Source organism: Oryzias latipes, chromosome 15 (assembly GCF_053564925.1).
Source record: "Oryzias latipes strain Hd-rR chromosome 15, Olatipes_Hd-rR_3.1".
Classification (NCBI taxonomy): Eukaryota; Metazoa; Chordata; class Actinopteri; order Beloniformes; family Adrianichthyidae; genus Oryzias; species Oryzias latipes.
This window is the reverse complement of record NC_136251.1, coordinates 14,835,556-14,851,589: the sequence shown is the minus strand read 5'-3', so window position 1 is coordinate 14,851,589 and position 16,034 is coordinate 14,835,556. Positions and strand designations below refer to the sequence as shown.

Genomic DNA, 16,034 nt, shown 5'->3' with positions numbered 1-16,034 from the left:
TTCCTGATATGAGATAAGGCTTTAAAACAATGAATGATGGCTCCTAAAAGCAGCTTGTTGGTAATTAACTTTGTGATGGCGAAATAGTTGTTGAGCTGTTGTTTAGGTCAGGTGAATGAGATTTCTTAAGGCAAAATATCTTACAAAGCACTGAAACTTGAAAAAAATACTAAAAATAATTAAAATGTCGGACCTAAATGCCCAATCACAATCCAGGATTAACAGAAAATATTGAGCTGTGACCTAAAATGCGCAGGCTTATGACAAAAATGCTTCTCAAGAATTACCTTTATTTTTCTAAAACATCTAGCACAAAATGTCAAAAGCATTTAAGGTCAGAAATGAATAAAAAAAGACATTAAATTAAAACCATGTAGATGTATACATGAAATTCTAAAGTCACTGGGCGATCAAATTTTGAGCAAATTCTAAATATACATTTGTGGGAGCACTTGGATTGTTAGTAAATGTTTTCTGATAATACCAGAAACTGTCATATTTATTTGATATCATTACTATGCTAGTCAGAATAATCTGCACTGGGACTGATAAATTATATAAACATCTGCACAGATACCATATAGATTTGTCTTAAAGAACACCAACCATGGAAAAATGTAAGCATACATTGTAAGACTGGGGTTGTACATCCATTCTCTTCTTTCTACTCCCTTTTCAAAAAACTCTTTAAAGTTAGGTTTTCAAATATTACATTTAACGTATATTTAATAATCTTTAAATATGGATGCATATCCATTTATTTCTGCCTAACATTTATTTTTGAAGTTCTCTAATCCACCTACAAACCAAGGTTTGATCCCTGTCTGCATTTATTTTTCCTTGACATGAAATTTTCTGATTATAAATAAAAGCCTCATTACCTGAAAAAAGTTTATTGAACAAATGTCTTTTTTAGTGTGTTTGGCTTGGAATTGTTTCTGTCTTAAAGTTTAGCAAATGCTTTAAGACTTGAATCAGCACTAAAGTAAATGCGGAAATCTTGCAGAAACATCATGAAGTATTTTAAGTCCAACAAAAAGTTTCTAAAAATGCATATTCAATTCTATAATGCATGAAATGGGTGAGCTGTGGCCTAAAACATGCTGAATTCCAACAAGTGCACTGAAAAACACAGAAGTAGGCTTAAAAAAGGAACTGAATGATGATAAGCAGCAGCATTACATTGCAGAAACACAGCTTTAGCCACTACCCAAACTGCTCATGGTGTCTAAACTGAGTCTGATCAACATTGTTTCAATTTTGTAAAGCTCAAAAGTGAAGAAAATCGGCAAAGAAAATTTTAATCGTCTCAACCAAAAACTCTCTCTGTAAAATTGACTGGAAGTGTGAGAACTACGCTCTCTTCTGTTGAGTAGATTTCTACACAAAAAAAAGCTCAGCAGCATTTTTTTCATTCCCTTCAAACATATGTTCACATCGTCCAAACTATCAAATCCTTTGATAGGTAAATCCCAACCCTTTGGACCAAAATGTGTAGTAGTTTCGTGTGTCTTAGGTCAGGTTTGTTCCCACAATCATAAATTTGTCACCAGATTTAAAATGGCAGTGAGAGATAAAGTTTGTCTCAGATTTGGGGAGAAAAAATGATGCCCCGCAGCCCTGAAGGTAAGATTTGATGAAACTAGAGGCATATTCCCAAATTGAGCGGTAAATGACTGTGATAAACGAGGATGGAATTATGGCAGTTTATCAGCAAAAATGTCTATGCACATAACTAGCTCCTGAAATTCCACTCCATTGCCTTTCATTATAACTCCATAAATCCACTGAAAAGTTCCTAAAACCTGTAAATGTGCTAAAACCATTAGAAATAATAAACAAAAAGCTAAGCTTTTAAGTGAAACAGACCAAGTTTTGCAGAACAGTTTAATGGTTTACCTAGCTAAACATGTACAAATTTTTTAAAGATATTGAGGTTTTTAAAGAAGGTAAACACTTACCTATTGGTTCCTGTGAGGCTGAAAAAAATTCAAAATTTTCTGATTATATATTATTAAAACATTTTATTTAAAAAAAAAAAAAAAAAAGGTACGAGCAGGATTTTGATACCAGACTAGCTAAAATAGATTTAAAAGATGTCATAAAAAGCAAACACTAATGGGAAAGATGGAAAGAGCCTCTAGGCAGAAAATTGAACCAGTTTTCTGGATATCTGGAACTACATTTAGACTAGTTTGATTAATCCACAAATTCAATAAAGGTTTTTTAATAGGATTATAAATATTTAAACTTTGTCTTGAAGATTACTGATTTACATTTGGAGTAATTGCAACAATAAAGATTACTCAAAATCATCTGAACAAATTAGAATTACTTGTCTACAAATGTTTTGAATTCTGAGAAAGCTCTGTGAAGCAATTGGATGTTTTTGAATTGGAAATATAAGTCAAATGTCAATATTTTGAGAAAGAAAATATATAGTGGTACAGGCTATGGCGGTGCCTTGAAGCAGTTTTAAATGTTCAATATCCAACCATAAAAAAAACACATTTTGTTTTTAATATTTTATAAAATTTAATATCGCAGTCAGGAGGGAACTGGATGTTTGTTTTTTTATATTGGTCTCAACTGCTCTAATGAAATTCCAGGCATTTACCTGAAAACTAACCATCAAAAAGGCTTGGCATACAGAAGCTGTTCCTTGGCTCCTGATCCAGGTCTACACCCAGAACAGCAGCTGGTGGTGGTCCCTGCTCCACGCAACAGAACACCACCAACTCTTCAGGTTTGCAATCTGCCCGAAGCTTCACTGTTTAAAAACCGATATGTGGAAGTAAAAAAAAAAAAAAAAACAGAAAAAATAGATAAAAAAAACTACTGCTAAAGACTGAAAATGGTTAAGTTCAACAATCATGTGGTAAACCACAAGGACTCTAGGCTTCTTCTCAGCCTTTTCTTCATTTTTACTTTAATAATGTACACAAATGGGGGCAGGTTTAATGTCAGATGGGAAACAATTGAAGGCTAATGGATTAGAGGATCCCTGGTTGTTGGAACATCACATCACATGCACTACCTTGCTTAACCTGCAGTGCCTGAATCCCACTTGCTCCAGTGGAAATGCCTCAGGTAAGTAAGTGGTTGCACCAGGCAGGAGTGTAAACGGCAAAGTTCCTCTCTGTGCGTTTATTCAGGTAAAGTCCAGAACTAAAGCACATAGAATCCTGGTGTAACGGTTAGCTGACATGGAAAGATTCTACCTCTGATTTCAGTGATTGACATGAAGAGACTGGCTGCTTTTCCTCTACCAACTTTTATTAAAACATGACTGGAAAGAACAAATCTAACTGGTGGAAGGGTTGACAGGCTGAGCTGACGCTTCTGCTAAGTACATCATAGACAAAGAAGGAAACTCAGTCATCAATCATGGAAGAAAATAATGACCGCACATCGTGATTCTATCTGTAGAAGATCACAAGAAACGATCGCACTTGTCTCCAGAACCCGTCTTGGCTCTCATGTTTTCATGAGTCCACCAAAGATTCAGCAAAGCTCCTAAATACAGACATGAATGTGAAAGTAAATAAAAACATAGCTGTGAATTCTTTTAGAACCTCAGCAGTGACCCGTTCATGTTTTGTGTGGCTAAAACAGGGGAGATCAAAATGATCCAGAATATGTCTCAGGAGAAGAGTGAGGTTAATCCAAACTCTGGACCGTAAGAACATCCGAGGGTCAAAGCTTCTGCAATCTGTAGTCCCCCACATGTTTTGCAGCTGCCTTCAGTCCAGTTGGAACTCCTTAAATCTGATCCTGACTCAGACGCCCACAGTGCCCCTGCAGCTACTCAAAGTTAAAATCAAACTCAAAGTCCAGGGAGGTGATGTCGGCCGGAAGGCCCAGAGTTTCTGGAGTCACTTCAATCACCGGTTGATCCTCTGTGAGTTGTGTCCCAGATCCCGGATCTGAAATTTCCACGCCCTTACTGTCCGCGTTTGTAGAATCAGGGTCCCCTGAAGCCTGCTCAGGCTCCGGCTCAGATGGAATTTGCTGCTGATGGCGGGTCTGGTATCTGGTCTGAGAACGGGTTTGCCTTGTGGCCCCAGACGGAGGAGTGGGCTTCTTAGTAGATGCACCCTTACCTCTGCTTCTGGGACCAGGTTTAGGTTTAGATTCTGGAGATGCCTCTAGTAGGGGCACGGCATCGTGATCTGCTTGGGCTTCCGACTGAGGTTCTGTTTGAAACTGAGGAGTTGGCGGGGGTTCAGAGGTTGGTTCCAGCTCTGAGAGCTTGTTTGGGACAGTGTGTGATTCAAGTTTAGGAGAGGGAGGTTGATTTTGAGAGGAACTCTGCACTTCAAATGGAGCTGCTGGTTCTGGTTGGACTGGTTGTGGTGACCCAAACTCAAAGGTTGAGGATGTGGAGGACTGAAGAGACCAAACCGATGTGATCTGAAGGCTGGAGTCGGTCTGTTTTTGAGGACTTGGTAGAGAGTCGCTGGAGTTTGTTCCGGAAAACACTGATTCTTTGGTAGAAGGTTGGGAGACGCTGGAAGAACCCAGTTGGACCTGAGGTCCAGATGGAGTCTGGGGTTTATCTTCTTGTTGAAGCTGTGGTTTCTGTTGGCATTGCACTGACGGGTCTGGCTGGGTCTGTGGTTTAACTTGAGTTTCTGGTTGGGCTTGAGGCTGTACCTTAAGAGGCTCGGATGCTTTAAGCTGAGGATTTCCATTGCTGATTTTTTCAGCTCTGGTGTTGCTCTCTTGTCTGGAGAAAGAGGAGGGGGCTGACTGGCCACCACTGTTGTAGAAAATACCAAATAACTGCTTGGCTTCGGCTGCAGCCAGGTTGCTCTTTAACTTCTCAGACTTTGGAGCGCCTTCGGCTTTGAACATGAAGGGTGGAGGCTTGACAAACACAGTACGGGTCTGCTCGTTCTCAGGAACACCGGGGGCTGCCACGTCCGACACAATTTTAATCATTGCTGGTTGAGCCGTTGAAGTCTTAGGGGTAGCAGCAGGTACAGTGTTCGCTTGAGAAGATGAAGGTTTCACCTCTTTTTGAGCACCTGTAGGTTTCGATGTTTCTGACAGAGTAGGAGAGGGCTTGAATACTTCTGGGGCGGGATTAACCACAATCTGTGAAGGCTTTGACTCAAATGGAGCAGGTTTGGGTTCCTGTGAAGTAGGTTTAGGATCTGGTGTTGAAGGCTTTGACTGAACTGGTCCAGGTTTTGACTGAACTGGTCCAGGTTTTGACTGAACTGGTGGAGGCATCAACTGAACTGGTCCAGGTTTTGACTGAACTGGTGGAGGCATCAACTGAACTGGTCCAGGCTTTGACTGAACTGGTGCAGGTTTTGATTGAACTGGTGGGGAAGGAACTGCTTCAGAAAACTGTGGCTTTGACACTACAGGACAAGGTACAGACACAGGTGGAAGAGAAGAACCTCCCCCTGATGCAGGACTTAACATTGAGGGAGGAAGTTTAGGCCCAAATGGTTCTGCTTTAGTGAGCATGGGTAAAACCTTTGGCTCAAACGGTCCAGGTTTAATGAACTGTGGAGCAGGCGGTGGTGGGCAAAATGGAGCATTTGGAAGGCTTACCATGGGGCTGGAACCAGGGGCCGATACACTGCCCCCCTGGGGCCTGATGTTGAGGAAGGTGTTCAGATGTGCAGGTTTTCCTGTCAGTGCAGGTTTCCTCTGCTGTGCGGCAGGTGCGGGAAGGTTTGGCCGGATTCGTCCACGGTTGGCCGACCACGACGTTGAGGGCGACCCTTGCTCCCCCTCACACTTTGGGGTCATTTCCTTTGCAATATTCATATAATTTGTGAAAGAGTCCTCAGAGGAGGCTTTTTCCTGCCTCGATGCCATCTCGTCCTCCTTCATGAACTCTGCAGCTGCTCTCTGAGCTTCCTTAGCCAGCTGGTTCTCCTTCTTCTTCCAGGTAAACTTCCCAATTGAGGGGCCTGTGGTTCCAGGAGTTAGTTTGGCAGCCTCCAGGCTCTGCTTGCGGAGCTTTGCCCTCATGGCCGGGCTAGGCCCACAGAAGATTTTGGGCAGTTCATAAGGTTTAGGAGGACCGGATTTTGCCTCTGGTCTGTCTGCCTCCGGTTTTTTAGGAGTGTCCCAGTCTGGCTTTGGCTTCCCTTCATCTCTCTCCCTGGATTTGACATCAGAGTACTTATGCTTGTACCTGTCCTGATTCTCACTGGGATCGTATTTTGGGCGATCTGCATATCGGTCGCTTTTATCCCTGCGGTAGCGGTACTCCTCGTCTCTGCTATATCTGTAGCGGGCTGCCCGGTCTTCGTCCTCTCTGCTGTACCTGCTTTTGTCCTCCTTCCTGCTGTAGGAGGGCTTCTCCTCTTCCATGCTCTTTTTTAGATCTTCGTCTCTCTTAACAAGTTTCTGCTTTTCTTCAACTTCTTCCTGCTTAACTTTAGGTTTCTCCTCCTTTTGCACAGTCTCCTCCTCCTCCCTCTTTTTCTCTTTGTCCTTCCTGTCCTTTTTGTGTTTGATCTTTTCTTCTATGTCTTTGCTGCCTTTCTCGTCTTCTTCATGCTTCCGCTTTTTGCCACTCATCTCCATGGCCAGGCCCGCTTGCCTGTCCAGGTTCCTCCTCTGCTCGTACAGCGGGTTTTCATACATTTGTTTCTGGTGAAGGAGACACAAAGGAAGACAAATCAGAAGTCAAATCATAGAACTCCATGAAAGGATCTGCAACATGGAAGCCGTCAGGTTTTTCCTTCAGGTGCATACCTTGTACTTCTCATTGTGAGCATGCGTGACCACATGCTCCTCAGCACAGATGGCATCTCCATAAAACTCTTTACACAGCAGACAGAAGAAGCCTCTGACGGGAACCATGAACTCCGAACCTGCAAACAAAGACAGCACACTATGAACAGTCAGGTAGTGACGGAAATAAACTGCAATGATGTTTACCTCAAGCTCTGATTTCAGAACCTGTTGGCATAAGAAGTGGGTCAGAGAGAAGCTAGCTTACAAAGTATACAGAGAATGTAAAGATCTGGTGGGGGGGTCATTTCAGAGCAGGAACTGGTTGGGAAAGTGTGGAAGCAGCTCAAGAGCCAAAGTTTTCTTGTGAGGAGTCCAACAGTATGAGAGTGAAAGCACTGTTCCAGACGGTGCTGCACAGAAGTGGAGGCTGACACATGAAAACAAGTGAAATGACATCTGGAGTGTCCTCTGTGCTCTGTCCATTAGCCCTGATTTCACTATGAGACTGAACCTGCAGCAAAAATCCACTCTGAACTCCACCTGGAAGAAAGACGGCTAAGAAGGTTCAGAGGCTCACAGACCACACAAACCCAAATATGAAGATGTTACGAGGAGAGGAGCACTGGGGAGGCACCATTACCTTTAGCGGGTTTGGTCTGCTTCTCCTCTGTCATTACGCTCTTTGAGATTTTAGTAGAAGTTGAAGCCCAGGGTCTGTGATACGGGTCAAGCGTCTGTGGGGAAGCAGGGTGTTGAAAAGATAAGGAAACCAGCCGAGGGCTGTGCAGGTATTAATATCAAAGTAAACGATTGATTTCAAACAAGGACCCATGACGCCGTCACAGAACAAACCTTTCGGTGCACTTTTGAGTGCAAGTGTGTGAAAAAGTCAAACATGGAACCAGAGGTGACGTTACAGTTTTGGCACCAGTGGTTGCCTGCATCGTAGTATTCAAACGGGTGGGGAGCTGGAGCAGGAGCGCCAGTGGTGGCAGGCGGCGTGCCGTGAGACGTCCTTCTCGGGGACAGAGTCTCTTTGGTCTGAAAAACAAAGGAAGAAGCATCAACCGAGCAGAAAGTGGACCCTTCAAACAGCTCCAGCAATGAGACAGGAAGTCCCTCACCTTCTGTGGACTCCAGCTCAGCGGGTGGGGGCCAGCGCCATCGGTCGCTTGTTGCTCCGACGGTATTCCCTAACCGAACGCGCAACTCAAATGCTAAATAATACGCAAGCTTCTAATGCGAGTGCTTTACTCCGAGAGTCTACTAACCCCCATTAACCAGAGGATGTTTCTACACCTGAGGAGGAAGTTTTCAAAAATCTGCATTTTTGTTCCAGAACAGTGAGTTTTATTTAGAAGTGAGCAATTCTCCAGTTTTGGAAACGCAGACGCGAGATGTTTAAAGGCAGCTGAACAAAGCAGCTGTTTGAGTAAGAATAATAGTTTTCCTCATAAGACTACACAGAAATGCTATTCTTCTCAAAATCTATAGTTGACAAACAGATGTCATTACAAATATGCTGCTGTTGAAACCGAGACGCGCAAAAATTCTTCAAAGGTTATTTAGCAGACGGGTATGGATGGTGGTCCTGAGGTGAAGCCTGAAGGCTCCCAACTATGCATGTTAGCAATGTTTGACTGAACGCGTGGGGGCACATCCCCCCTGCTCTAAGGGGCTTTACCTTGCTAAGAATGTAAAGTGGAACAAAGGAGAGCAAACCCGACTGACTCAGCACTGCAAAAATGTAGTATTGGGAAAGTCAAGAAGACGAAAATTGCCTCCGTTTTTCTTTCAAGAAAAATAATATCAAGATTTAGTCACTAGAATTTTTTAACATGAATTCTTGATAAAACGTTTTTTTACCCCATTGCCAGACTTGTTTGGCAATTTAAAAGAAAGTCTGCCAACGGGGTAAGAATTTTTAAGTGATTTCTAAGGGTCCGGTTTTTGCATCAATCAAAAAAAAAAACCATTCTCAAAGCTGATCCATCAAATGCAAACTCAGCAGGTTCTGCCGACGGCGTGAAGCGGTCCAGTTGAAGAACAGGAAGTAAAGCAGTAAGTCACAAGCAGCAGAAACCTTTCACACGAAAAGCCTTTCAGTGGCTCAGAGAACTCTGCCCTAAAGGGCTTTTAATCTGGCAGAAGTCTTTTTTTTCTCGTGGAGTCTTTTTAAATGCTTTTTCTTGATGGTAAATCTGCCAATACATTACAATACATGAGATGAGCCTGGACGTCATTTCAGAACGCCACAGAAAGGAGGAACCCCCGATATTTCAAAAGGCTGGGGAACCAGTTGAGCTTTTAGGTCACAACCTGCTGCTGTGTGTGTGAAGGATCCATCGTCTCAGGAAAGAAACATCACAGCCGACAGCAGAAACAAAAACAATCCTTACCAAATCCATGGCAACAGGTGGAGGTCTCCAAAGTCACAGGCAGTTTACCTAAACCCCCAGAACCTCAGAACTAGCTACCTCCATATTAGGTCCGTGGTCGGGTCATGTGAAAGTACCCTGACATTGGTCCTTCCAGACAATCTGACCCAGAACCGAATTACCCGCTTACCTTCACTGTAGAGCTGCTGGCCGCTTGCCGGTTCTCAGGACTGCTCTGCTTCTTCTGTGGTGGCTCCTGCTGCTGGACCTCGGTGGGTTTGCTGCTCTTGCGAGGACGGTCTGACGGATTCAGGCCAAGAATGAGCGCCACCTTCTCGATTTCGCTGCGTTTCTTCTCTGCAGCCTCGTGCTCCTTGCGGAGGTTGGATATCTGAACCATGACTTCCTCTTGCAGGCGGCTGATCTCCTGCAAAAGGGGGTCTTTGTGTCCGTCTTTCTCTCTGCGCTTCTTCCTTAGAAGTTCGCCTGAAGACGACAGGACAGATTGAGAAGAGGCTTCTGACATGGACCTGGTCCTGAAACAAATGTCTGATCCCTGACAGAACCTTGCAGCCCAGTTCTGACAGCTTTACAAACCCCCATTAATAATAATAATCAATAATAGAAGATGGTGAAATTGATTGATCTCTAATTATATCACTTCACTTAGCCCCAAAAAGTCATGATTTCTCTAATGAATAAAAATCTGCACATATTTTTAAACTTTTGATACTTGACCTGCATTTGCTGTGACGATTTTTGAAACACTCTTATGTTCATTTTTTTCTGATAGTGTTATTTTTAATCATAGTGATGATTTTTCTAATGAATAATAATCTGCGTATATTTTAGGTAACTGATCTGCATTTGCTATGTTGATATCCAAAATAGAGTTTTGTCCATTTTACATAATTATTAAGTGCTTCATCTTTGTCATGCGAGTATTGATATTTAAGTATTCTTAATGACCTGAAACTGTGTTGGTAAGGCACAGATATCTGATAAAATGTTATGAACCGGATAATGATAAATCATGTAATAAAATGGTAACGGTAGAACAGGGGTGAGATTACATAAGTTTGCTTCCTTCCACTCCCTTTCATGCCATCTTTAATTTAATGTCTCTTTATCCTAAGTTGATACATCTTTGTATAAATGTATAATTGCTGATTGTATTGATTTGTGCATTATTCTTACTTTGATTACTTGAAATAAACCATTTCAAATCAAATCATTCCTCTCGGAAAGAAGCTAAACTGGCCTACCCTGCTGCTTCCTGAGCCGCTCCAGCTCTTTTATGAGGTATTCCTTTTTGGTCATCCGGATCTCCCTCTCCTGCTTCAGTTTTTCCCGCTCCTCCAGAACCTGAATACAAGAACAGACCCAATCAGAACCACACCCTGTGAGCCATGGCGAATCAGCCAGGGTCACCGTACCTTCTGCTTCTGGCTCTCCGTGTTCATCTCGTCTGACACTCTGCTGTCCTGGCTGCTGCGCCGCTCTGCTTCCACGTGATCAGCCTTGGCTGACCCTAAAGGGACAGGAAACAGATGACGCAGTGATGTCACCAAGACACTCCGCCAGGACTTATGTGGAGATTCAAGTGTTTGTGTGTCTCACCTTTTTGCTCTAGGGTGGGGGCTCCTTTGGCACAGGGCTGATTGTAGGGCAGGGGTGGGGGGTAGGCATCGGTGCTGGTCTGGGGGGGCACTGGCATGCTAGGAGGAGGAGGATACATGGGAGGCCACTGCTGGTGCATGTAAGCCATGTAGTTTCCATACTGGCCAAAGGGTGGTGGGGGGAAGTTGGGGGGCATGATTCCATGGATCTGTGGAGGAGGGTATGTAGGAATGGGCATGCCAGTGAGGGGAGGGGCTGGGGGGTTAAATTCTACAGGTTTCACTGGCTCGGCCTGCATCTCAGTGGCTTCTCGATCTTTGCTTCTTTTAGGCGGAGCCCCACCCTTCCTGCCCTCCTCGTCACTGCTCCAGCCGCGCCCCCCCTCTCTCCGCCGTCCACAGCTTTGATTGCTGCTGCTGGAGCTGCCACTACAGCTCCGCCTCCACCGACCCTGGGGGCTGCCACCAGAGCTGCTGGATGACTGGCGTCGCCGGCGCGTAGGTGTCTTTGGAGGAGGTTTGTTGCCATGGAGTCGCTCTTTGGTCCTGGCAGCCATTTTGCTAATTTCTGTCACCCCCAGGTCCAGCCCAATGGTCTTTAGCAGGTCCTGAATCTTCTCGTACTCCTCCAGCGCCTTCCGCTCCTCTTCCTCCAGAGGTTCTGTCCCTGGGGGGTAGGCGGGGTTGGGGACCTGGACCCTGATGTTCTGGTCGGGTCCAATGATGGGTCTGCTCACATAGCTGGTTTTCACCTCATTCGTAGTAGGAAGAGACTGGAGATGAGTGGTAGAGCTTGAGTAGGTGTTGCCCACGGCGGCTCTGTGGGGGGGTGGGTCCATGTACAGAGAATCCTCAGTCACTTCTCCAAACAAGTCCAAGCTGGGATTGTGAACTGGCTCCACTGCTATGGGAGGTTTGGGGTCTTCTGAGTCCCCGTACAGGAACTTCTCCTCGTCATCGATCTCCTCAACCTTTTTCTCTGTGCTTGTGGCTGTTGGTACAGTCCCCGCCAGGAGGTTCAGGATCTCCCGAATCTCCTTGTCGAGGCCGGCCCGCTGGGCCATGTGTGGGTCAGACTGCAGCTCTGCCAGCATGGAGGCCATGGCGTGTGGATCGGTGCTCTTGACAGCCTGCAGCAGCTGCTCTGCCATTCGGGACATGTTAGAACCACCCGGGCCTTGGGGGGAGAGGGAGCTCTGCCGCACAGAAACAGATGATTGTAAGCAGAACAAAAAACAGCTCTTGAGGTGTGGAAAATAAGAGAGCACAACAGAACTTACAACCAGAGCTCTTATCCAGAATTAAAACCAAAAGATCTTTACAGACCCACTCCCTCCCCAATCCCGAGGGAGACTTAGGGTTTCCACATCCTTTTATGTCAAGAAATGAAGCATCCCGTGGACCCTTCAGAACCTGTCGGGATGCAGACCTACCCTGACAGACGGAGAATCGTCTGAGTTGTTGCGCTTCTTTAGAATGGACTTGGTGGGTTGGGTCAGCATCTCCTCCAACTCTTGCCTGCGCCGGGCCCTTTGCAGCTCCTTGAAGTCTTTGTTGGAGCTCTTCTCTTCCTGGTTGTAGCTACTGGAACTGGAGCTGCTGCTGGAGCTGCTGCGCTGTCGACTCTTACTGCGAGCATGGCTCCGCCCATGGCTTCTTCCTCGGCTCCTGCCTCTTGATCTGGACCTAGATCTGGACCTAGATCTGCTGCGTGGCCGGCTCTTGCTCCGCCCACGGCTTTTGGCCCGGCTTTGGTCTGGACTGCGGCTCTGCCCTCGGTGTCGGCTTTTGCTACGCCCCCGGCTTTTGTCCCGACCTCTGTCTGGACTGCAGCTGCGAGGACGGCTCCGCCCCCTGCTCCTTGCCCGCTCGGTTCGGGAGTAATCTCTGTCGGAAACACCAGGAAGCTAAATGAGCATGCGTGGTCAAACTTTGGTCAACGTGCCTACACCTGTGATGTACCTGTCAGGGTGGTGGGAAGGGGAGGGGCCTGGTGGGTCTATCAGCTCGTTGCCAACGGTGATGACCAGGTTGTGGTCCAGTGGAGGCGGACCCCTCTGAAAGACAAAGAGCACTTCAGGCTGATGATCAGTCGGACCCCTACACCCATCCTAAGCAGTTCTTCCTTCCTTAATTTCAGAACCTGGAGGGCTAAACAGAAACACCCCCAAGACTAAGATGGGTCAAACAGACCCAGATCACTCCAGAGGTCATTCTCAAAAAGCTAGGCTGGGGGGCCTAGACAACCCTGCTTCATGTCAGCTTCACCTTCAAGTCTTCCTCCCTCATCTTACAGGACGTCATGGACCCTGCTCTCCCCTAATCCCTGAACTCCTGTATCCAAGATACTTTTTATCGAGAGATAAAAAATGGAGAAAGTGGCTGAGGATCAGCTCCACTACAGTCACGTTAGAGAAATTTAGTTTAGTTTCCACTTAGTGGGTGGTGATGCTCAAAACAGAGTTGTTGTCCTTTAGCTTTTGGGCAAATAGAATGCATTTCTGCTGCTACTGCCCCCCGTAGGTGGAGGTGGGAATTGCCATTTCTGATTGGGGTCGCAGTTCATTGACATAGTTACTAAAAAGCAAGGGATTATTTTTGATGATTACATTGCTGATTCACATAGCATGTAAACAATGTTCTGATGATGTTTTGAAATGTGTTCTAGCTAACATGATGAGTTTGTTTGAATGCTATCATTCTGTAGGGGGGGCATCCTCCCCCTCGCCGGACGGTTTTGTCTCGCGGTTACAATCCGTTATTTCTGAATGCACCTCTGCGGGCTCTACAAGCATCAACGGCCGGCCGCGTGCTCGCCCGCAGAGACAGCCATAAGGCAAGCCAGTGAGGATTTCGTGCGCTAAAAATCCCGCGCGCTCACCTCAATTGGCGGACCAGCAGACCAATACTCCCCGCTGCGGTGACTCCCTGCGCCCGGCGAGGGATACCGTCTACGCGGCGGGGAGCGGCGGAAGGAGTCCGGGTGTCCGTGGTCCTGATAGTCATGGTGGTACGAGGGTCGGCCCCTTTCTTCCCGGTAACCTGGACCCAGGTACGGCCTTGGCGGACCTCGGCCTTCGAACGGCGGCGGATAGGCCCCCCTGGGAGGAGGGCGACCGCGGAACATGTTTTTCAGCTGAAAAGCCGCAGAGGATGCAGGTGATGGCGGGCCAGAGCCCGCGACGGCTTTTTAACGCCGGAAGGACGGGGAAATATCTCCAGATTTTGTTTGGACCAGACAAACGGCACTTTCTGCTACTGCGCATGTGCAAACCATACTTCTTCTTTTTCTGCAGCAAACTGTACCGAGCACGCTGCTGGCCTCTTCAGGGAAGGGATGTACTGCAGCTACTGTAGCTTCTAGTTATGGCTAATTTTCTGTCTACCAGTAAGGGAATTGTATTGTGATGTATAGTTTGAAGCTGTGACAGACTCGGCTTTCTGTCATTATTTTACTCCTCCCTCCCTACGTTTAGATGATGCATTTCTGCACTGATGTCATAGTTGGAAAACTGTCTCATGGCATTTTCCAATCACCGACGCTCAGATGTACATCATGTATGGCATTTGTGTAAAACCAGGGTACATCTACTTATAAAATCAGGGTACATCTACTTATACACAAATCTCAACAAATGCAGCAGTGCCTCAAACCTAAGAAGAAATTCATTAAATTGTCTTTGCATCTCTTTGTTCTACTGAAACTCATAAATGTTCGACCAGGAATTTAATGAAATAATGAACCGTATGTCTGTTGGTTCTCCTATTATAACATCTGAGTATTATCTTCTGAGCAGCCTGTGCAGCGGACACTGAGAGGAAAAGTCGGAAAGTGACTACTTGAACATATTTACTCTGAGCAAGGGTGAATGAAGAGAGTCAAGACCAACCATGGTGCCAATTCAATGAGGGGGCTGGTTGTTCCTCTGCTGTCCTGGAGGAATCTGGGCAATGGGTGTTTCTGAGCTTTATGGAGTGGGCTGGAGAGAGTCATCAGCTGCTCAACGTGGACAAGACCAGGGAAATGGTGATCGACTTCAGAAGGAAGGGGACAGTCTTGCAGCCTCTCTGCATCCTGGGCAGGGATTTGGAGGTGGTGGAGGAGTACAAATACCTGAGAGTGACCATTGACAGCAGACTGAGCTGGAGGAGCCACTGTACTGCTGTGAACAAAAAGGCCTGCAGCACACTCTACTTCCTAAGGAAGCTGAGGTCCTTTAATGTGTGCAGCAAGATGCTGGAGATCTTCTACCAGTCTGTGGTGGCCAGAACCTTGTTCTCCTCTGTGGTCTGCTGGGGAAGCAGCATTGCAGTCAGTGACACCAACAGACTGAACAAGCTGATCAGGAAGGCGGGTTCTTCTGTCACTGGCTGCAAACTGGAAACGTTTGAAGCAGTGATGAAGAGGAGGTCACTGAACAAGATCTTATCCATCATGGACAACCCAGACCATCCTCTCTACCCTGTTCTGGACAAACAGCGGAGCTCCTTCTCCACGAGGCTCAGACACCTCCGCTCAAAAACTGTCCGATACCGGAAATCCTTCCTACCCAACATAATTCAACTCTACAATAACTCACAGTGTAGCAGAGGACTTTTCCACTTTTTTGCACATTTTGGACATTGTTACCTGTTTACCAGTTTGTAAATAGTCTTTAAATTATACCGCCTTATTTGTTTACATTTCTGCAACATTTTTGTTTTTTAAAGTATTCCATTCTCTGATGTTTATTGCTATGGCAACGCACACATTTCTCACGTGTGGGATCAATAAAGTACTTCTGATTCTGATTTGATAAAAAACACAGAGGCTGCTTATCACACACAGACTAATCTATTACAGCAGTTAGAATCGGGTTCATATTTAGTCACACCAAAGCTGCTGATCCACTTTAAAACATCCTTCAATGTTTTATTACAAATCATTTACCCGTAGCTGAAAACTATTCTTAATCGTCTTAATATAAAAATAATAGATTTTGTCTTTTGTCTTTCAGCAGCTGCTGCTGCCTTTAGGAGTTACCACAGTGAATCATGGGCTTCATCCTATCCTCTGCGTCCCCCTCACTCACACCATCACCCTTATGTCCACCCCTGTACTACATCCATGAACCTTTGGGCTTTCTCCAGACCTCTTTCCCGGTAGTTCCAATCTCAGCATCCTCTTACCAACAAAATCACTAAATCTCCTTTCAACATGTTCAAACCACGTCACACTGTTTCTCTCCAAAACATCCAACAAAAAATGTCCCTCAGTCTCTGCGATGTATTCTTTCCTGGTCCTATCCATTCTCGCTTTGCAATGGTGGGCAGAACTGTGACACAATCA

The 16,034-nt window shown here is 45.6% G+C and overlaps 1 protein-coding gene across 2 annotated transcripts; it reads right to left on the bottom strand.

Annotated features, from left to right (window-relative positions):
* Positions 1–3,255: 3,255 nt before the first annotated feature.
* On the bottom strand, positions 3,256–15,490 carry znf318 (zinc finger protein 318). Of its 2 annotated transcripts, XM_078931485.1 has the most exons (12): positions 13,587–15,490; positions 12,668–12,762; positions 12,139–12,592; positions 10,707–11,901; positions 10,523–10,617; positions 10,352–10,451; positions 9,277–9,572; positions 7,561–7,749; positions 7,349–7,442; positions 6,727–6,845; positions 5,298–6,621; positions 3,256–5,255 (listed from the first exon to the last, which is right to left on the bottom strand). In XM_078931485.1, exons 1-12 carry the CDS (start codon positions 13,830–13,832, stop codon positions 3,805–3,807), a joined length of 5,658 nt encoding a protein of 1,885 aa, XP_078787611.1. In that variant the 5' UTR covers positions 13,833–15,490; the 3' UTR covers positions 3,256–3,804. The 2 variants fall into 2 exon arrangements, with proteins under 2 accessions (XP_078787611.1, XP_023819144.1); XM_023963376.2 differs by having other exon boundaries at positions 3,256–6,621.
* Between the last annotated feature and the right edge of the window lie 544 nt (positions 15,491–16,034).